This window comes from Ranitomeya variabilis, chromosome 5 (genome assembly GCF_051348905.1).
Source record: "Ranitomeya variabilis isolate aRanVar5 chromosome 5, aRanVar5.hap1, whole genome shotgun sequence".
Classification (NCBI taxonomy): Eukaryota; Metazoa; Chordata; class Amphibia; order Anura; family Dendrobatidae; genus Ranitomeya; species Ranitomeya variabilis.
Genome location: NC_135236.1, coordinates 169,962,681 through 169,984,449, shown reverse-complemented (window position 1 = coordinate 169,984,449; position 21,769 = coordinate 169,962,681). Strand labels below are relative to the sequence as shown.

Sequence of the window (21,769 nt, the reverse complement as noted above, 5' to 3'; positions counted from 1 at the left end):
ATTGTCAAATACTGTAACACAGACAAAGTCACTTGTTCCAGAGCAGTGATAAATGGATCTATAATATAAGAATCAACTGTACACATTAACATTTAGTGCTCGTAATCAGTTTGCACATGGTATGGTTTATGCTCAAGGTCCTTTCACATTCCACTTTCTGGATTCTGTGAGCCGGTATGCATCAGAATATTTTATGTTTCCTAAATGTTATAAGAAAGTTTAGCCCCAATAATTTTCCTATACAGAATGACATATTTTTTTCCTTACATGGGAGGTATACTTTGGGGGGGAAACTCCCAACATATACCTCCTAGCATGTTAGCAGACCCTTAACATGAACAGACCCCTGGAATTTGCAATCAATGGTGCTTTTACCAGGAATTGTGGACACAATTATTGACAAAGGAAGACATACTATTAAATACAGACAACTACAATTAAGACTGTACTACATAGTATAAAGAGCACTTTTAGGAATGCATAGTGATGACTGAATCTATTACAGGGGGATTTTTACGTTTTAAGGGCTTCACTGGACAGAATAAATAAATTAAGAGCAACTTTAATAGATTGGAACATTATGGACAAGACTATTATGTAAAACATACTATAATTGGTATGAATTGGAAAAGTATTTTTTGCACTTACAAATTAATTTTTTTGTATCACAAGGTGATTTACATATGTTGGTCACTTGTATAATACCTTTGTCTTATTGCCTTTATATAAACCTTCGGATCTAAAATGAGTAAAAAAGGAGTGCAGTCACGGGGCGTTCCTTAGGCCTCTAGCTGCTTGGACAGGTCACTGCCATCCCTTAGGCTATGTGCCCACGTTGCGGATTTTTAAGCTCAGTTTTTGAAAAATCCGCAGGTAAAACGCAGTGCGTTTTACGTGCGGATAACCCGCGGATTTACCGCAGCTATCCAGCGTTTTTTTTGCGGATTTCCTATTGAGGAGCAGGTGTAAAACGCTGCGGAATCCGCACAAAGAATTGACATGCTGCGGAAAATACAACGCAGCGTTTCCGCGCGGTATTTTCTGCACCATGGGCACTGTAGATTTGGTTCTCCTTAGGTTTACATGGTACTGTACACCGCATAGAAAACGGCTGCGAATCCGCAGCATCAAATCCGCAAGTGTACACATAGCCTAAGATCATGCGATCGGAGAGTGGGGGCTAGATATGATAATGACAAGGTAGTTGCCTCCCTTTGTCTATCTACTGCGATCTCATGGTAGCCAATTACCATGGTATATGAAGGGGTTGAAAGCCCCATTAGTTTCTCCGATCCTGGCCATTGCAGCATATTGTTCACTTCCATAAAAACTAAATGCTGCCCTATAAGGGAATGGTCCACTCCACATAATACCTCATGCCACAAATAATGTTGTTACTTGAAGCTAGTGGGGCAAAATCTCCAACAGAGCCACCAATTATTAGGGGTCTTTACTGGTCTTCTAATAGGGGTCAAAGGGACCTCTTTACCCCCTCTTAAGTTCCAGGGCTCCTGTCCACAGATGTAAATGAAATGAGGATCGTGCCAAAAGGTTACTAACAAAATTATATCCCTTAAATATGAAGTTTAATAATTACTGATTCTACAGGTCAAGTGTATAACTGGCACAAGTGCATACCTGGCCTAAAAGTCCCCTTGCATGTAGGATTGGTGATCCTGCCAATGTACAAAATAACTTGTGAGTGAACAGCTTCAGCATAAAGTCCATAATCTTTTTATTCCCAGTCTGGGGAATGAACTAGTTCACTTTATGATAAAACCGCAGAGTATACAGACATCTGTTTATTGTGATTTCTGCAATTAGCCATGAGGTGCCTCTGTATTGTCACAGCATGGAATGTCTGCACCACACATTCCTATCCCTCATAAAGGAGCATTCCTCTCCGTGCAGACAAGGGACATCGCTGCCGAGAACACACAGAGCTCGGAAATAAGGCACAAATGGGAATATGTGCTTCACTTTACCAAGCAGGAGGCACTCGCCTATATTCATGTACCTTTCACTGTGCATGGAAATCTACGGAAAGACGGAGCCAAGATACATGACTGAAAACAAAACCGTGCAGGCAGCAGCAAGCGCCGACAGGCCTGAGAAAAGATCATACGCAGATGATAGATGAGGACTCTTTTGATCCTCCTAATTTGCGGTAAATCTCATCAGACTGATGTTTCCACTGCTTTGCAGCAATCTGTGGTTATTTCTAACATCCCCACTGATTGTTCCACCTTTCAGTGACAAACCATTTAGCCAAATGAAAAAAAAAGAAACAACAATGATCAACATCAAAGAATGGCACAGTTGTAGATAAACTGTAGTCTGTGAGGCAAGAAACTCCACAGTAAAGACAAAAATGAAGTGGTTTCAAGTTCACCATGTGTTGGCAGCTTATCTCCGGTATTACAGAGAGTCCGTCCTTCTCCTGGCAAACACTGCTGACATACTCTTTACAATGCCCCGTATTCCTGTCCCCTTCTTTGCAACCAACTTGGATTCCTTAATTTTGTCCACTAGTCCATGAAATACCATCAGTACACCATGATAGGCCTCTGCCGCTGAAACCTCATAGAAGTCACAGTCCATAGAAAGAGCCAAGAGCCTTCCTTCTTCACTAGACACTGTTCGTAGATGATGGAGATCACGTTTGTTGCCCACAATGACTATTGGCAGCTTCTCTGGACCTAAGCAGTCTTTGGAAGCTTTGATGAGCTCGATTGTCTGGCTTATGACGTTAAAACTTGCTCTATCACAAATGCTATAGACAAGGACAAAACCATCTGCCCATTGAATACGTTTCTCCTCCTCAGCACAGCTTTCTTCTGTAGGCTCCTATGGGGACATAAGAAAATGTCATCATTACTAAAGACTGGAGACCTAATTGTTTTCACTGAGCAGATTATGGATCGGAATCCTATGAAGAAACATCCCATAATCAAATAACCATGTTCAAGTGGCAGGTCATCCAATTAGATCTTCGTGCACCAAAAACCAATGTGTTGGCAGGATAAACGTTTAAAATAAGAGCATTTTTGATGCGTTTTTTTTTCCCCGCATTCATTTGACTGGATGAAAACTATTGCAAAAATGCTGGACGAGTTCACATACTGCAGATCTGAAAAAATGCTCTGATGGTTCGAATTTGAAAGGAAAAAATAAGACGCAATTGCATAAGATTTTAGAAATCTCATTCACTTTTCTGGTACTATAAAATACAGCGTTTTTTACCCTTGAAAAATGTGCTGATAAAAAGCTGATAAAAATGCACCAAGTGAACGAGCCCTTTGTCTAATTTTCTTGGTCACAGGAAATCCATTAAAACAAAAGCCAAATGTTAGGGTGAGCCGAGCCCCCCCCCAAATAGTAATTGTATATTTCTGCTCAAATGGTAACCTGGTACATAACTATTACTATTTACTGTCAGGACGGCACGCATATAGATTGTGGGGAAATATTGGACAGCATGGCAGACCAGCATTAACTAGTAATGTTGTCGGCTACTCGCCAGGCATGGCGACACTATTTTAGTTAATATGATCTTTAATAACTCCTGCTGAAGTCTTATTGAGGAAATAGAGCAAATCAGACTTTTACATTTAAAGGAATCGGATTTGGGCTATCCTTTTCAGGATAAATACTCAATTGAGGCGATTCATGAAGACAGGCGTAGGGCACAATCACGCTACGTCAGTCTGGCTAAAATAGAAGAAGCTACAATTATTAAGAGGAGCGTGGCACTTAATGAATTTGGTGCCTCTTGTAAGTGGCTTTCTTCACTCTCCCCTTTGAACACACATAAGCGTTCCGCCAAGCCAATAGTCCCTTTGTATGGCAAAGTCGATCATTCGTTCTACGGCTAATTGTATAGACACATGAGATTGCAAAGCTCCCAAATTACTATTATGAGAGGGAATTATTTGAGTAATATCTAGTGATTCACATTATGGCAGCACAAATGTAGTGATTTTACTACAGTGCAAAATTTGACAGGTGGGATTTTAGTTTTGTTACTTATTTTTAATGAACACAATAATAAAAGTTATGTTTTAGGTACATTTCACTTTTAATTCTTAGAACATAACCTGGAACATTCTTTAATCATTGATCAAACTGGAAAACACGTGAAACCAGTTTGTGAAATGGCATAAACAAGCCAGTTGTGAGTGCTCCAGCAGGTGGTAGTGATTCTCCTTATCTCACTTGACATTCTACCCATGATCATAGGCTGGTACAGCAGGTTCACAGCTCTGCTTGTTATGCTCTTCAGATGCCTGTTCTGGCTTTTCAGATCTCCAACCAATCAATACTGCTATTGAGGATCAGTACAGCGGGCTATGGAAAGTCACTGGCATTTTCTCTGCTACTTTTAGTTAGACATTAAAGGTTTAAGAGTAACTTATTAAAAAAGACATTGTGCCCGTGCCTTATAACAATTCCTTTTACCATTTTATTCCTCTACAGGCTGAATTTGTCCAGTCACCATTCCCTTTACAAGCAGGACAATAGCCCATACAAACCCGACATATTTTCCACCACTATGCTATAAAAGATGACAACCTTGCAAGAATTCTCATAAGTTATGCTATTACCTGGAATGAGGTATCAACTTACAAAATATCAGTGGAATAACGAACGCAGTCGCAGAGTGTGCGACCGAGACCAGGCCCGCAGATGGCAATTTCACCTGAATGTGCATCCTCAGACACACATTCAGTTGAAATGTATTTTAGCGTAGAGACCCCTTGTGGCGTGGGACTGGTGGAAGGCGAGTAGAATAATTTGTTTCTTTTTAAAATGTGCAGAAAATAGAAGGGGACAAGCATGGGGGACATTATACCAGGATGGAGGACAATGTTATAGCATGGGGCCCAGGAAGGGAGAGGTTATTATAAGAAGGAGCCAAGACAAGAAACATAATTACATGGGGGGTGAACACATATCTTTACAGAATCTAGAATGCTATAAGGGCCCATACATCTGACCTCTGACCAACATGCTGATAGGGGCCCAGATCCAAATTTTGCAGCGGGGTCTATCGGACTCTAGTCATGGCACTGCAAGGAACATAAATTTTTTAGCCTCTTCCCTACTTGTTAGGTCAGCAGAATATAGACTAGTGGTGGCGAACCTATGGCACACGTATTTTTGTGATATATATATATACAGTATATATACCATTTCAGTGTTGGAAAGGCAAGAAGTGAGTAGTTACCATATATACAGCAAGTTTTTCAGCACATTTTTTGTGCTGAAAACACCCCCCTTGGCTTATACTTGGGTCACTGTCCCAGAAGACGGTGGGGGAGGGGGAGCAGTGGGTCACAGGAGGCAGTAGCTGGTGGCTGCAGCTAAAGCCTGTGCACACTGATAAAGAGAAATGAATATTCACTGCACTGGCAGTGAATATTCATTTCTCTTATAGAAGGCACAGTGTCAGTAGCAGTCGCCGGCTTCCAGCAACTGCCAGACTATCAAGGGTTCGCGCTCATTAACCCCTTTCTGCCAGCTGACGGAATAGTACGTCAGCTGGCAGAACCCCCGCTTTGAGGTGGGCTCCGGCGGTGAGCCCACCTCAAAGCCGCGACATGTCAGCTGTTTTGTACAGCTGACATGTGCGCGCAATGAGCGCGAGCGGAATCGCGATCCGCCCGCGCCCATTAACTAGTTGAATGCCACTGTCAAATGCCGACAGCGGCATTTAACTAGCGCTCCCGGCCGGAAGTGCTCGCACCGCTGACCCCATCACATGATCGGGGGTCATCGGTGCATTGCCATAACAACCAGAGGTCTCCTTGAGACCTCTATGGTTGTTAATGGCCGATTGCTTTGAGCGCCACCCTGTGGTCGGCGTTCAAAGCAACCCTGCATTTCTGCTACATAGTGGTGATCTGTGCTTCACCGCTATGTAGCAGAGGCGATCGTGTAGTGCATGCTTCTAGCCTCCTATGGAGGCTATTGAAGCATGCCAAAATTAAAAAAAAAAGGTTTAAAAATATAAAAAATATATAAAAGTTCAAATCACCCCCCTTTCGCCCCAATCAAAATAAAACAATTAAAAAAAAAAAAAAAAAATCAAACCTACACATATTTGGTATCGCCGTGTTCAGAATCGCCCGATCTATCAATAAAAACAAAGGATTAACCTGATCGCTAAATGGCGTAGCAAGAAAAAAATCAAAACGCCAAAATTACTTTTTTTTGGTCGCCGCAACATTGTATTAAAATGAAATAAGGGGCGATCAAAAAAACGTATCTGCACCAAAATGGTATCATTAAAATCGCCAGCTCGGCACGCAAAAAATAAGCCCTCACCCGACCCCAGATCACGAAAATTAGAGACGCTACGGGTATTGGAAAATGTCGCAATTTTTTATTTTTTTTTTAGCAAACTTTGGAATTTTTTTTTACCACTTAAATAAAAGAGAAGCTATACATGTTTGGTGTCTATGAACTCGTAGTGACCTGGAGAATCATAATGGCAGGTTAGTTTTAGCATTTGGTGAACCTAGCAAAAAAGCCAAACAAAAAACAAATGTGAGATTGCACTTTTTTTTGCAATTTCATCGCACTTGGAATTTTTTTCCCGTTTTCTGTTACGCGGCATGCTAAAACCAATGGTATCGTTCAAAAGTACATCTCGTCCCGCAAAAAATAAGCCCTCGCATGGCCATACTGACAGAAAAGTAAAAAAAAAAGTTATGGCTCTGGGAAGGAGGGGAGCGAAAAATGAAAACGAAAAAAGCTCCGGGGGTGAAGGGGTTAAGGTAATGAATATTCACCTCTCTCCACTCCCATAGGCATGGAGAGAGGTGAATATTCACTACCTTGATGAGCGAGGACACGTGATCGCTTGGCCGCAGATGCTGCTCGCACAGGAATAAGATGCTGTGAGGGTACGCAGGGAAAGTAAGCAGCAATTCTTTTATGCTTTTCTCATGGGGGCCATACATATACAAGGATAGGGATGAGGAACCATGCATATCAGGACAGGGATGAGGAGCCATGCATACAAGGATGGGGATAAGAAGCCATACAGACAAGGTTCGGGATACAGAGCCATGCAGACAAGGATGGGGATACAGAGCCATGCAGACAAGGATGGGGATAAGAAGCCATACAGACAAGGTTCGGGATACAGAGCCATGCAGACAAGGATGGGGATACAGAGCCATGCAGACAAGGATGGGGATAAGAAGCCATGCAGACAAGGATGGGGATAAGGAGCCACCCATACAAGAATGGGGATAAGGAGCCATGCAGACAAGGATGGGGATAAGGAGCCATGCAGACAAGGATGGGGATAAGAAGCCATGCAGACAAGGATGGGGATAAGGAGCCACCCATACAAGAATGGGGATAAGGAGCCACGCATACAACGATGGGGATAAAGAGCCATGCAGACAAGGATGGGGATAAGGAGCCACACATACAAGGATGCGGATAAAGAGCCATGCAGACAAGGATGGGGATAAGGAGCCATGCAGACAAGGATGGGGATGAGGAACCAAGCATAAAAGGATGGGGATAAGGAGCCATGCATACCAGGATAGGGATGAGGGGACAATGCATACCTGACTTATACTAGAGTCAATAAGTTTTCCCAGTTTTTTTGTGGCAAAGTTAGGTGCCTCGGCTTATACTCGGGTTGGCTTATACATGAGTATATACGGTATATATAATTTTTTTTAATGTAAGGCTATTATACTGTATGGAGCACTATGTGGGCAAATTATACAGTATGAAATACTATATGGGGCCATTATACATTATGGAGCATCATGTGGGGCCATTATAAAATATGGAGAATCACGTAGGGCCATTATACAGTATGGAGCATAATGTAAGGCCATTATACTGCATGGAGCACTATGTGGAGGCCATTCCACTGTATGCAGAACTATGTGGAGCCATTACACTTTATGGACATCTATGTGGAGCCATTGTACTGTATGGAGGACTTTATATGCCAGTTATACTGTATGGAGGGCTGTGTGGGGATTACAGTTGGAGAATCATACTGTGATGGGGTCACTATTCTTTGTTGGGGGAACTGAGGGAGGGGGATACAGTAGGGTCATCATGCTGTGCGTGTGGAGGAGTTCACTGTGGGGGTATCATACTGTGTTTGGGAGCACTTTTGTTTGCATCATATTTTATTATCTGTTTTATTCAAGGTTTTTTTATCCTTTCTTTTTACATATTTAAATTAGGTCATAATCCTTTTACTGCTGTTACATATTATATTATTCCACAATAATTCAAAAAGTTAATTGTTTTATTCGATAAGGAAACATTTCCTCAATTGTAGACATTTTGTTTTAACAAATATCAAGGTTGGCCTGTAACTTTCTGCAAACTTTTAACTTTGGACCTCTGTGTGTATTTAAGTTTGATATCCCTGCCTTAAAGGGCTGGTTCTCATCTTGATAAAGGGTTACAATTGCAGAGTGGTTGTAAAAATAAACAACGCTGCAATGTTATTTTTGATTAAAAATCCTCTCCCTTGTCAAGAACAGACCTTCACTATAATTGGTGGCTAGTATCTTAGGCTTGGAGTGCAGCACTTACAAGCTCTTTGATATTGACTCTTTAGCACGCTAATGTACGAATTGTCTTTCTAATCTAAAACCTCAGTATTCAGGGCACTTTGTGAAAAATAAGTGGGTTTTGGATTGCAGTTTGGGCACTCGGTCTCTAAAAGGTTTGCCATCACTGATATAGACTGTGTTTATGGCAGTCTGCACCCAAGCAATGCAATGCCTGTGAGCACATCATCTATCAACAATGGCTGTATTATGAGGATTTTAGGGATGTGAATACAACAAAATTCAGAAATTCCATGCAATCCAGAAGGGACAAAACAATGGAGGAGACAAGATCTGCAGGGCTATTATAGGAAAACTCCTGTTTGTAAAGTGGCCAGTTCCAATAATATATATATATATATATATATATATATATATATATATATATATATATATATATATATATATATATATATATATATATATATATATATATATATACACACATATATAAAGAATATTAGTGAAATAGAGGCCATTGCCCATGAGAAATGGGCAAGAATTCCTCAAGAACGCTGCTATAAGCTGTTATCTGACTGCATCACACTTAAATCAGGTCATAACAGCCATAGGTGCTCTACTAAGTACTAAATACGCTTGTTATATATTGGGGTGAATAATTTGGAGACAGTAATGTGAATAAAGGTGGTATTTTTTGTAGAATTTAGAGAAACCACTTTTTTTTATTAGTTCTGCTGAACTATGTAAATTACTCTTGTTTAATTAGTTTATTGCAAACAGCAGAAAGTTTGTACATTTTGATAATTTACTACTTGAGAACTAATTGCGTCTGCAATCATTTTAATATATGATTAAAGATTATGTTTTATTTTAGCTCACTGTTTGATGGATGCTAATTTGCAATGGTGTTTAATAATTTGATTGAAACAGTAAGCAAATAAATATTGACTTAGTTTTTAGTAAAATAGTGTTAGGGTATGTGTCCACGTTCAGGAAACGCTGCGTTTTTGAAGCAGCGTTGAGCCGCAGCGTCAAAAACGCAGCGTCCAGATGTTACAGCATAGTGGAGGGGATTTAATGAAATCCTGTCTCCACTGTGCATTAAAAAACGCATGCGTTTTTCCCGCAAAAACGCACATGCGTTGAGTTTTTTCAGAACGCAGCATGTTGCTACGTTGCTACAATGAGCAAAACACGCAGGAACACCGCCGGTGACCTGCCAGTGGCCTCAGGTGCATTTTTGGTCAGGATTTTACCTGCATAAAATCCTGACCAAAGCCTGAAGCAAACCTGAACGTGGACACATACCCTTAGGCTACGTTCACACGATCCGTTTTTTGCTGCGGATCCGTAGCGGAATTGCAGCTACGGATCCGCAGCCGTTTTCCATGCAGGGTACAGTACAATGTTACCCTATGGAAAACAAAACCCGCTGTGCCGACGATCCTTTTTTTCGCTGGAAAATCCGCGCGGATTTGCCAACGGAAAAAAGAAGTACCATGTCAATTCTTTCAGCGGATTCCGCTGCGGGTTTCCAACAGCACCAATAGGAAACTGCAGTTGGAAACCCGCAGTGGAATCCGCAGAAGAAAAAGGACACAAATCCGCCGAGAGAAGCACCGCCGTTTTCCACTGCGGATTTCCCCGAAAAAGGACCGGAAAAATCCGCAGTGAAAAACGGATCGTGTGAACGTAGCCTTAGAATTCCTTTGATTTACTAAAATAGTGCTAATCTTTTGATTAACAATAACATTAAAAACCACCTGCCGAATACCGAGTTGTACTTGGTCTGTCCAAAGTTTAGATATGTGGAATATGGCAAAGCGATATCCACATAAGTGCCAGCAATCTAGGTTTCCCAGCAGAATATGACACTTCCTCCACCAATTTGCCTTCTTCTGCCTTCTTCCCATACTACATACTGGTGCCATCTCTTCCCATAAAAATGAGATTCTGATGCTTGGCGGTGGACAAGGGTCAACATGGGTATTTCAAGTGGTCTGAACTACGAAGCCCCTACACATCAAGCTTTAATGCTCTGTGTTCTCTGACCTATTTCTATTATTACCAACGTTAATATTTTCACAAATTTGGTCTCCCATAGTTCTTCTGTGGGATAGCACCAGAAAGACTGACCTCATCCATCACTACATACATCAAAAAACTCTAGAACCCATGATCCCATGGCCGGTTCTGGATGTCTTTTTCTTGATATCTCGAGCCACTGAAGACCCCACAAGTACTTGGTAGCTACCCTGATCCAGTCATCACAATTTAGTCCTGCTCAAAAGCACTCCGATCCTAACACAGGCACATTTTTTGAACACATCACCTTGTAGAACTAATTATTGCTTTCAATATATTCTACGCCCTAAAGGCTAATTCACATGACATAATAGTAGCCATAAGTTCGTCATATGGCTGCACGTCCAGGACTAACTCATACAAGCCTATGAAGATATTAGTTCTGGTCACCAGACATATGGCCATGCTGTGACCGCTGCAGCCGGAATATAGATAACAAATTACGGCCACTATACTATGGCGTGAACTAGTCCAAAGAGCTACCATTGCATCGATATACTCAGTGTTATTTAGGCTTTATTCACACAGGAGTGTTTCATCAGTATTTGTGTGCCAAAACCAGGAGGGGAGGAGTGTCTCGAAAACACAGAACAGGTGTCAATCTTTCGATTATTGTTTTTCTCTATAAGGGCCACTCCTGGTTTTTGGCCCTTATTGCACCTGCCTGGTTTTAATGTCATGACACATCGGTGTTTGCTTAAAAAAAAAAATATTGGTTCTTCATCACACCTTAGGCCTCATTCAGATGTCTGTGTTCTATCCGTTCTTTTCACAGATATAACATGTACCTATTATAATCTATAGTGCTGTTCACATGTGTTTAACATTGCAAAGTATAGGAGAAGCTTTGTCATTTATTTCTTTATCCATCCGTGAAAAACACTGATGACACACTGATGGTAAAAATGGACACACTGATGACACCGGAACCCTTTTTTCACATTTGTGTTTAAACACGGACGTGTGAATGAGGACTTGTACAAATAAATGGTAACGTTTTCTGGAAAATTACAGTGAGGTGTTGGCCAAGAGAAATACAAGTTAACTCACCTTGGAATATGGAAAATCCCAAATATTAAAGACGACTTCCTTTCCATCCACCAAAACATTGTGGCTGTATATAGATTCTACAATGAAAGCACAGGCAGAGTCAGAACTGCAGTAATACTGGAGGACCGGTGCCATGGATTGCAGGAAAACCAGCTGGCGTGTTCAGGACTTGAATACATCAATAACCACATCTGCTTCTGGTCACCTTAATACTGCGCCTTTATTTCATTACATCTATATGTAGGATTGTACACAAAGCCTCAGACAAATGATGTTATCCTACAGGTTATAAGCTAATTAGGCAGCTTCGTTACTTTACATGAATGGCACCATCTAAAAATAGGTTTATTATGACGTTAGGATCAAACAGGAGGATGACAAGTACAATGCACTTTGCAGCAATATGACATTAGTGATGTTTCCCAGACATTCAGATTATGGAAATTGGAATATATGGCCCACAACAGCATCTGCAATGGTTCTTTACTATACTATGCATAGTGTACATTACACTGGAAACTACTATACTGTACATTCACACTGCAGTAGACACCACATATAAGCTGTATGGCTATGTATCTGTAGATGTCCCGGAAACAGGCCTGGTACAGGGGAAATAAATCAGTCTATGGAAAAGTATATAGAGGATATTATTGCTATATATTTTGCATTACAATAATGTTGTATTATAAGCCTTAAAACCTCCTTTAGGACTTGCCCTTTAACCTGACTGCTCAGCAATAAACTGCAGTCCCCTCAGGCAATACATGGCTTTCACATTCTGCCTAAAAGCATCATATTAAAACCTTGACCTTTTCATCATGGACCTTTAGGGGTTTTAAATCTGTCTAAGGCTGCCGTCATACTAGCAGTATTTGGTCAGTATTTTACATCAGTATTTGTAAGCCAAAACCAGGAGAGGAACAAATAGAGGAAAAGTATAATAGAAACATATGCACCACTTCTGCATTTATCACCCACTCCTGGTTTTGGCTTACATATACTGATGTAAAATACTGACCAAATACTGCTAGTGTGACGGCAGCCTTAGATTTGCGGATTTCTTTATTGCATTACATTACGGTATATACTTTATAGAGAGATCAGCAAATCCACCTACCAGATTGAGGGGTCTACCAATCTGACATCTCATGGAAAATTAATTTACCAAATATTCCCTTCATTGATCAAAAGATAAGCACAAGCATGGCAATTAATGCTGATGGGCCACAGATATGTGACATAAAGTATAAAGTAAACATTTACCAAGATCACCATATTCTCCAATGAAACGTCTGGTTAGAAATCGGACTGTCAGTGCTGTAAAGAAACAATATCCAATGTTACAATTAGCAGTAACCAACACTGAGATCCTGAGATAAACTGACGCAGAATTTTTTTTCAAAGCAGTTTATTCTTTACCACATGTATAGAAAATAATTTAATTACTGCACGGACAAGAATTGTGTTTTTGCCATGCTGAGCACTCCCAGAGGCTGCAGTTAGACAGATGTAGATTTAATTATACATGTGGCACTCTGATCAGAGTGTCAGCATAGCGTGATCCGATTCGCTCGGATGAGAGAACTGTAACACACTGAGGAGGAGATGCAGGACAAGATTTCTCCATCTTCTCCATTCTTTGAGTCCGCGGAAATTGGACTGCACTCAGATGTCATCCGAGTGCAATTCTATGTTTTCCACGCACGTAGGGACTTGAATGGATGAGTGACATCCGATTTCAGAGTGAAATTGCAGCATGCTGTGAGTTTCTTTCACTGAAAGATTCTGTCAGTGTGAAAAATCGTGCATCAGAGCTGCCCCAGTAATTAACATTGATCAGAGTGCTAGATGATAAAAAAAAAAATCAGATAGCACTCGTCCGATGTATATGCTGATGTAACCGAGCCTAGAATAGGAGAATCCATCCTTAGTAAAAGATATTCACTGTTCTTTCCCTGTATGTATCGGGCAATCTGAGTCACATAGTATATTCACTAGGAGGTACAATTGACATAATTGTGGCAGATTTTAGTACATGATGATTCTTAATCCAAAACATACCGGTAGTTTGCAATTAAGAATCATTCCGATCTTAAAGTGATGGAATCTACCCATCCTAAGAATGAAGGGGACACAGCACCAATTTCGCCCCACCTAAATGGAGCTCGACCTCTACAGTAGGTGGCTGGGACAGCACTGTTCAGGAAAAAACAATGAAGGGAACACAAACCTAAATGAATGCTATGACCCCTTTAATCACGGTATCAGGGTGGTCCCAGAAGTCAGATACCAACCAACTGTACCCTAATGATATGCCGTCAATACAAATCTGCGAATAGTCAAATAAAATGGAATAATTGTTTAGCTTGACTCGCATTTCTCAGGTTTACAAAACAATTACGGCTTCAGCAGCTATTATGATTCATCAAACAAGTCAAACTTGCATGTCTGATGAAAAATAGGTGTTATTAGGACAACTGAGACCAAGGTTCCAAATGTCAGTGCCAGCCAGATGTTTGAGTTTTTTTAAGCCACAACTGGTGACAACTGTTGTCAAATCGACATCAATTGTCATCTATGGCATTTTCACCAATTTTTATTGGAAAATTAATGAGCCGGATAAAAGAACACAACCTGCAGCATTTTCTGTACCGGCTCTTTGAAGAATCTGGAGCAATAGATGGATGCATTGGATAAGTGTGAGCGATGCCATGGCAAACTAGGACACCTGATCTCACATCGTTTCCCTGCGGCATGTCACTGACACATTGGGAAAAAAAAGGAAGCATGTCCAGATAATTACAGATGCCCGGCCTTACCATCAGTCCATGGGCAGAGCCTGGCGTCCGCAGAGTATAAGCCGCCCTTGCATTGCATCTGTCTGGTCACCTCTAATAGTAATCACGTGTGTGGAAATAACAGGAAAGTCACTGTCAATTGTTTACAAAACGATGGAAAATAAAGTACCTGGTGCCATATAAAGTACCTGGTGCCATATAAGGTACCTGGTGCCATATAAGGTACCTGGTGCCATATAAGGTACCTGGTGCCATATGGTACCTGGGGCCATATAAAGTACCTGGTGCCATATAAGGTACCTGGTGCCATATAAGGTACCTGGTGCCATATAAGGTACCTGGTGCCATATAAGGTACCTGGTGCCATATAAGGTACCTGGTGCCATATAAGGTACCTGGTGCCATATAAAGTACCTGGTGCCATATAAAGTACCTGGTGCCATATAAGGTACCTGGTGCCATATAAAGTACCTGGTGCCATATAAAGTACCTGGGGCCATATAAGGTACCTGGGGCCATATAAGGTACCTGGGGCCATATAAGGTACCTGGGGCCATATAAGGTACCTGGGGCCATATAAGGTACCTGGTGCCATATAAAGTACCTGGTGCCATATAAAGTACCTGGTGCCATATAAGGTACCTGGGGCCATATAAAGTACCTGGTGCCATATAAAGTACCTGGTGCCATATAAAGTACCTGGTGCCATATAAAGTACCTGGTGCCATATAAGGTACCTGGTGCCATATAAGGTACCTGGGGCCATATAAAGTACCTGGTGCCATATAAAGTACCTGGTGCCATATAAAGTACCTGGTGCCATATAAAGTACCTGGTGCCATATAAGGTACCTGGGGCCATATAAAGTACCTGGTGCCATATAAAGTACCTGGTGCCATATAAAGTACCTGGTGCCATATAAAGTACCTGGTGCCATATAAGGTACCTGGTGCCATATAAAGTACCTGGGGCCATATAAAGTACCTGGTGCCATATAAAGTACCTGGTGCCATATAAAGTACCTGGTGCCATATAAGGTACCTGGTGCCATATAAGGTACCTGGTGCCATATAAAGTACCTGGTGCCATATAAAGTACCTGGTGCCATATAAAGTACCTGGTGCCATATAAGGTACCTGGTGCCATATAAAGTACCTGGTGCCATATAAGGTACCTGGTGCCATATAAGGTACCTGGGGCCATATAAAGTACCTGGTGCCATATAAAGTACCTGGTGCCATATAAAGTACCTGGTGCCATATAAGGTACCTGGTGCCATATAAGGTACCTGGTGCCATATAAGGTACCTGGTGCCATATAAGGTACCTGGTGCCATATAAGGTACCTGGTGCCATATAGGGTACCTGGTGCCATATAAAGTACCTGGTGCCATATAAAGTACCTGGTGCCATATAAAGTACCTGGTGCCATATAAGGTACCTGGTGCCATATAAAGTACCTGGTGCCATATAAAGTACCTGGTGCCATATAAAGTACCTGGTGCCATATAAAGTACCTGGTGCCATATAAGGTACCTGGTGCCATATAAAGTACCTGGTGCCATATAAAGTACCTGGTGCCATATAAGGTACCTGGTGCCATATAAAGTACCTGGCAATAATGGAGGAGGGCGCCTGCCGGGAGGAACACAGATGCAGGGCCGTTTCTTCAACAGGGCGGGCAGGGCGGCCACACGGGGCGCCGTGGGGCCGGGGGGCGCAGGAGAGGCCTCGGGCCCCGGTGGTCCCCTGCCCGCTGCTGCTGCTGTTTAAGGGCTGTCAGGGGCGCGGATGCCGCGCTCAGTGCTGAGCGCGGGCGCGCCCTGCCCGAACTCAGCTGCAAATCTGACAGCTGAGCGGTCAGATCATCGCCTCGCGTCGCCGCGCCCCCCCCCCCGCACCGCACATAATGGTTGCGGCCACCTCGGCGCCGCCACTCACCTCCGCTCCGCGCTGGATGAACAGCGAGAATGAACAGCCAGGATGAGGCAGCTCGGCCACTCCCACACTAAAGCTACGTTCACATTTGCGTTGTGCGCCGCAGCGTCGGCGCCGCAACGCACAACGCAAACAAAAACGCAGTTGCGTTTTGAACAAAAAACGCTGCGTTTTGCGCCGCATGCGCCCCCCAAAATCTATACAATGTTTTGCATATTTATTGGAAAACGCATGCGTCGTACAACGCACCACGACGCAAGTACTTGCGTCGTCTGCGTTGTCAATACAAATCAATGGTAAAAAAGGCGCATCGACGACGCAAAAGCGACGCAAACACGACGCATGCGTTTTTTTAAAAGTCAGCGCCGCAAAAAAAATGCAACATGTTGCGTTTGCCGCGCCCTGACAGGTGCGCCCTAACGCCGCATGCGGCGTACGACGCACCAAAACGCATGACAACGCATGTACATGCGGCGCCATGCGGCCCCAATGTTAAAGATAGGGCCGCACGACGCATGCGTTTTGTTGCGGCGACGACGCTGCGGCGCACAACGCAAATGTGAACGTAGCCTAATAGTATTATTTTCGGTGCCGGGGGGGGGGGGGGGGGGGGGGAGAGAAATTTCCTACTCTCGCCCTGTGTCATTTTTGGGCTAGAAACTGCCCTGCACAGATGTCTGCACAGAACTATGAGAAATGTGTACACCTGCACTTCCCCATCTGTAGGAGAACTCCATGCTGGGAGTTGTAGTCCCACCATAGGTTGCTCACCACTGGTACCTCACCTGATTTTCCGACTCCGTCTGCACCAAGAACTAAGATATTTGCTTCCATCTTTACGGCAGTGGGTCCGGTCATGTCTGCTGGGGGCACACAGGGCTGATGGTCCGGGCTCAGGCTGGCAGATCTCCGGAGAGGGATTTTTAGAACCATTTGCAGATCAGCTCTGCAGTGACTGCCGGCAGCGGCTGCCTCCCTCCACCAGCGGCCGCTCAGTGTGAGCTGTGCACCGAGAGCAGCGCAGGCATTTCAATGGACTCTACCATTTAGCACCAGACAGGGGGGTGCGGGACAACTGAAGTGAGAATACTGACGTCACGCATGTTGAATCTTGTAAAGCAGTGAAGATAAGTCAGTGCTGTCTCTGAGCAGAAAAATGTACGAAAATAGTCATTCAGTTTATAGGAAAATATAACTTTCGGTGTTTTGGTATATTCCACTATTTATTATTCTGGCTGCTGAATCACAACTGGATGGATGTGAGGTGCAGAGCCGAGTATGTGAGGTACAGAGCAGAAAATGTCAGGTACAGAGCCGAGTATGTGAGGTACAGAGCGGAGTATGTGAGGTACAGAGCAGAGTATGTGAGGTGCAGAGCGGAGTATGTGAGGTACAGAGCAGAGTATGTGAGGTACAGAGCTGAGTATGTGAGGTACAGAGCAGAGTATGTGAGGTACAGAGCTGAGTATGTGAGGTACAGAGCGGGGTATGTGAGGTACAGAGCTGAGTATGTGAGGTACAGAGCGGGGTATGTGAGGTACACAGCGGGGTATGTGAGGTACAGAGCCGAGTATGTGAGGTACAGAGCTGAGTATGTGAGGTACAGAGCGGGGTATGTGAGGTACACAGCGGGGTATGTGAGGTACAGAGCCGAGTATGTGAGGTACAGAGCAGAGTATGTGAGGTACAGAGCAGAGTATGTGAGGTGCAGAGCCGAGTATGTGAGGTACACAGAGGGGTATGTAAGGTACAGAGCTGAGTATGTGAGGTAACAGAGCTGAGTATGTGAGGTACAGAGCGGAGTATGTGAGGTACAGAGCAGAGTATGTGAGGTACAGAGCTGAGTATGTGAGGTACAGAGCGGGGTATGTGAGGTACACAGCGGGGTATGTGAGGTACAGAGCCGAGTATGTGAGGTACAGAGCTGAGTATGTGAGGTACAGAGCGGGGTATGTGAGGTACACAGCGGGGTATGTGAGGTACAGAGCCGAGTATGTGAGGTACAGAGCTGAGTATGTGAGGTAACAGAGCTGAGTATGTGAGGTACAGAGCGGAGTATGTGAGGTACAGAGCAGAGTATGTGAGGTGCAGAGCCGAGTATGTGAGGTACACAGAGGGGTATGTAAGGTACAGAGCTGAGTATGTGAGGTAACAGAGCTGAGTATGTGAGGTACAGAGCGGAGTATGTGAGGTACAGAGCAGAGTATGTGAGGTACAGAGCTGAGTATGTGAGGTACAGAGCGGGGTATGTGAGGTACACAGCGGGGTATGTGAGGTACAGAGCCGAGTATGTGAGGTACAGAGCTGAGTATGTGAGGTAACAGAGCTGAGTATGTGAGGTACAGAGCAGAGTATGTGAGGTACAGAGCGGAGTATGTGAGGTACAGAGCAGAGTATGTGAGGTACAGAGCCGAGTATGTGAGGTACAGAGCGGAGTATGTGAGGTACAGAGCAGAGTATGTGAGGTACAGAGCTGAGTATGTGAGGTACAGAGCGGAGTATGTGAGGTACACAGCGGGGTATGTGAGGTACAGAGCCGAGTATGTGAGGTACAGAGCTGAGTATGTGAGGTAACAGAGCTGAGTATGTGAGGTACAGAGCAGAGTATGTGAGGTACACAGAGGGTTATGTAAGGTACAGAGCTGAGTATGTGAGGTACAGAGCGGAGTATGTGAGGTACACAGAGGGGTATGTAAGGTACAGAGCTGAGTATGTGAGGTGCAGAGCGGAGTATGTGAGGTACACAGAGGGGTATGTAAGGTACAGAGCGGGGTATGTGAGGTACAGAGCTGAGTATGTGAGGTACAGAGCTGAGTATGTGAGGTAACAGAGCTGAGTATGTGAGGTACAGAGCAGAGTATGTGAGGTACACAGAGGGTTATGTAAGGTACAGAGCTGAGTATGTGAGGTACAGAGCGGAGTATGTGAGGTACACAGAGGGGTATGTAAGGTACAGAGCTGAGTATGTGAGGTGCAGAGCGGAGTATGTGAGGTACACAGAGGGGTATGTAAGGTACAGAGCGGGGTATGTGAGGTACAGAGCTGAGTATGTGAGGTACAGAGCTGAGTATGTGAGGTACACAGCTGAGTATGTGTGGTACAGAGCGGGGTATGTGAGGTACAGAGCAGAGTATGTGAGGTACAGAGCAGAGTATATGTGAGGTACAGAGAGGGGTATGTGAGGTACAGAGCGGAGTATGTGAGGTACAGAGCGGACTATGTGAGGTACAGAGCAGAGTATGTGAGGTACAGAGTGGGGTATGTGAGGTACAGAGCTGAGTATGTGAGGTACAGAGCCGAGTATGTGAGGTATAGAGCCGAGTATGTGAGCTACAGAGCCGAGTATGTGAGGTACAGAGCGGGGTATGTGAGGTACAGAGCAGAGTATATGTGAGGTACAGAGAGGGGTATGTGAGGTACAGAGCAGAGTATGTGAGGTACAGAGCTGAGTATGTGAGGTACAGAGCTGAGTATGTGAGGTACACAGTGGGGTATGTGAGGTACAGAGCCGAGTATGTGAGGTACAGAGCTGAGTATGTGAGGTACACAGAGGGGTATGTAAGGTACAGAGCTGAGTATGTGAGGTACAGAGCGGAGTATGTGAGGTACACAGAGGGGTATGTAAGGTACAGAGCGGGGTATGTGAGGTACAGAGCTGAGTATGTGAGGTACAGAGACGGGTATGTGAGGTACAGAGCAGAGTATGTGAGGTACAGAGCAGAGTATGTGAGGTACAGAGCAGAGTATATGTGAGGTACAGAGCGGGGTATGTGAGGTACAGAGCCGAGTATGTGAGGTACAGAGCAGAGTATATGTGAGGTACAGAGCGGGGTATGTGAGGTACAGAGCCGAGTATGTGAGGTACAGAGCCGAGTATGTGAGGTACAGAGCAGAGTATGTGAGGTACAGAGCCGAGTATATGAGGTACAGAGCCGAGTATGTGAGGTGCAGAGCCGAGTATGTGAGGTACAGAGCGGGGTATGTGAGGTACAGAGCGGAGTATGTGAGGTACAGAGCGGAGTATGTGAGGTACAGAGCGGAGTATGTGAGGTACAGAGCAGAGTATGTGAGGTACAGAGCCGAGTATGTGAGGTACAGAGCCGAGTATATGAGGTACAGAGCGGGGTATGTGAGGTACAGAGCTGAGTATGTGAGGTACAGAGCTGAGTATGTGAGGTACAGAGCTGAGTATGTGAGGTGCAGAGCGGAGTATGTGAGGTGCAGAGCCGAGTATGTGAGGTATAGAGCCGAGTATGTGAGCTACAGAGCCGAGTATGTGAGGTACAGAGCGGGGTATGTGAGGTGCAGAGCGGGGTATGTGAGGTACAGAGCAGAGTATGTGAGGTACAGAGCTGAGTATGTGAGGTACAGAGCAGAGTATGTGAGGTACAGAGCTGAGTATGTGAGGTACAGAGCTGGGTATGTGAGGTACAGAGCAGAGTATGTGAGGTACAGAGCTGAGTATGTGAGGTACAGAGCGGAGTATGTGAGGTACACAGAGGGGTATGTAAGGTACAGAGTGGGGTATGTGAGGTACAGAGCGGAGTATGTGAGGTGCAGAGCCGAGTATGTGAGGTACAGAGCCGAGTATGTGAGGTACAGAGCCGAGTATGTGAGGTACAGAGCCGAGTATGTGAGGTACAGAGCTGAGTATGTGAGGTACAGAGCGGAGTATGTGAGGTGCAGAGCCGAGTATGTGAGGTACGGAGCAGAGTATGTGAGGTACAGAGCTGAGTATGTGAGGTACAGAGCTGAGTATGTGAGGTACAGAGCTGAGTATGTGATGTACAGAGCAGAGTATGTGAGGTATAGAGCGGAGTATGTGAGGTACAGAGCGGGGTATGTGAGGTACAGAGCCGAGTATGTGAGGTGCAGAGCTGAGTATGTGAGGTACAGAGCCGAGTATGTGAGGTACAGAGCCGAGTATGTGAAGTACAGAGCTGAGTATGTGAGGTACAGAGAGAGGTATGTGATCTACAGAGCGGAGTATGTGAGGTACAGAGCCGAGTATGTGAGGTACGGAGCAGAGTATGTGAGGTACAGAGCGGAGTATGTGAGGTACGGAGCAGAGTATGTGAGGTACAGAGCGGAGTATGTGAGGTACAGAGCCGAGTATGTGAGGTACACAGCGGGGTATGTGAGGTACAGAGCCGAGTATGTGAGGTACAGAGCCGAGGCTGTAGTTTGTTTTTTATTCGGCAATTTTTTCTTTTCTTTTTTTATAGGTTTAACAATAAAAAATAAACAACACAATAATAACATACAATGCAGCGAGGTGCCCTGATGGGAATACACTTAAAAACAGCTACAAAAATTATAAAACTGGCAAAAAATG

The 21,769-nt window shown here is 44.0% G+C and overlaps 1 protein-coding gene across 1 annotated transcript; it reads right to left on the bottom strand.

Moving 5' to 3' along the window:
• Positions 1–835: 835 nt before the first annotated feature.
• On the bottom strand, positions 836–17,443 carry LOC143775396 (ras-related and estrogen-regulated growth inhibitor-like protein). The gene is made up of 4 exons (XM_077263489.1): positions 17,220–17,443; positions 12,963–13,016; positions 11,697–11,773; positions 836–2,847 (listed from the first exon to the last, which is right to left on the bottom strand). Exons 1-4 carry the CDS (start codon positions 17,365–17,367, stop codon positions 2,419–2,421), a joined length of 708 nt encoding a protein of 235 aa, XP_077119604.1. The 5' UTR covers positions 17,368–17,443; the 3' UTR covers positions 836–2,418.
• Between the last annotated feature and the right edge of the window lie 4,326 nt (positions 17,444–21,769).

Bases quoted from the DNA above. Each gene is read 5' to 3' on its own strand.
- LOC143775396 (XM_077263489.1), bottom strand. From the start codon at position 17,367: ATGGTTCTAAAAATCCCTCTCCGGAGATCTGCCAGCCTGAGCCCGGAC. The intron at 13,017-17,219 runs GTGAGGTACCAG...GTTTCTTTACAG, and splicing joins AGACGGAGTCGGAAAATCAG to CACTGACAGTCCGATTTCTA. The intron at 2,848-11,696 runs GTGAGTTAACTT...ATGTCCCCATAG, and splicing joins GGGATTTTCCATATTCCAAG to GAGCCTACAGAAGAAAGCTG.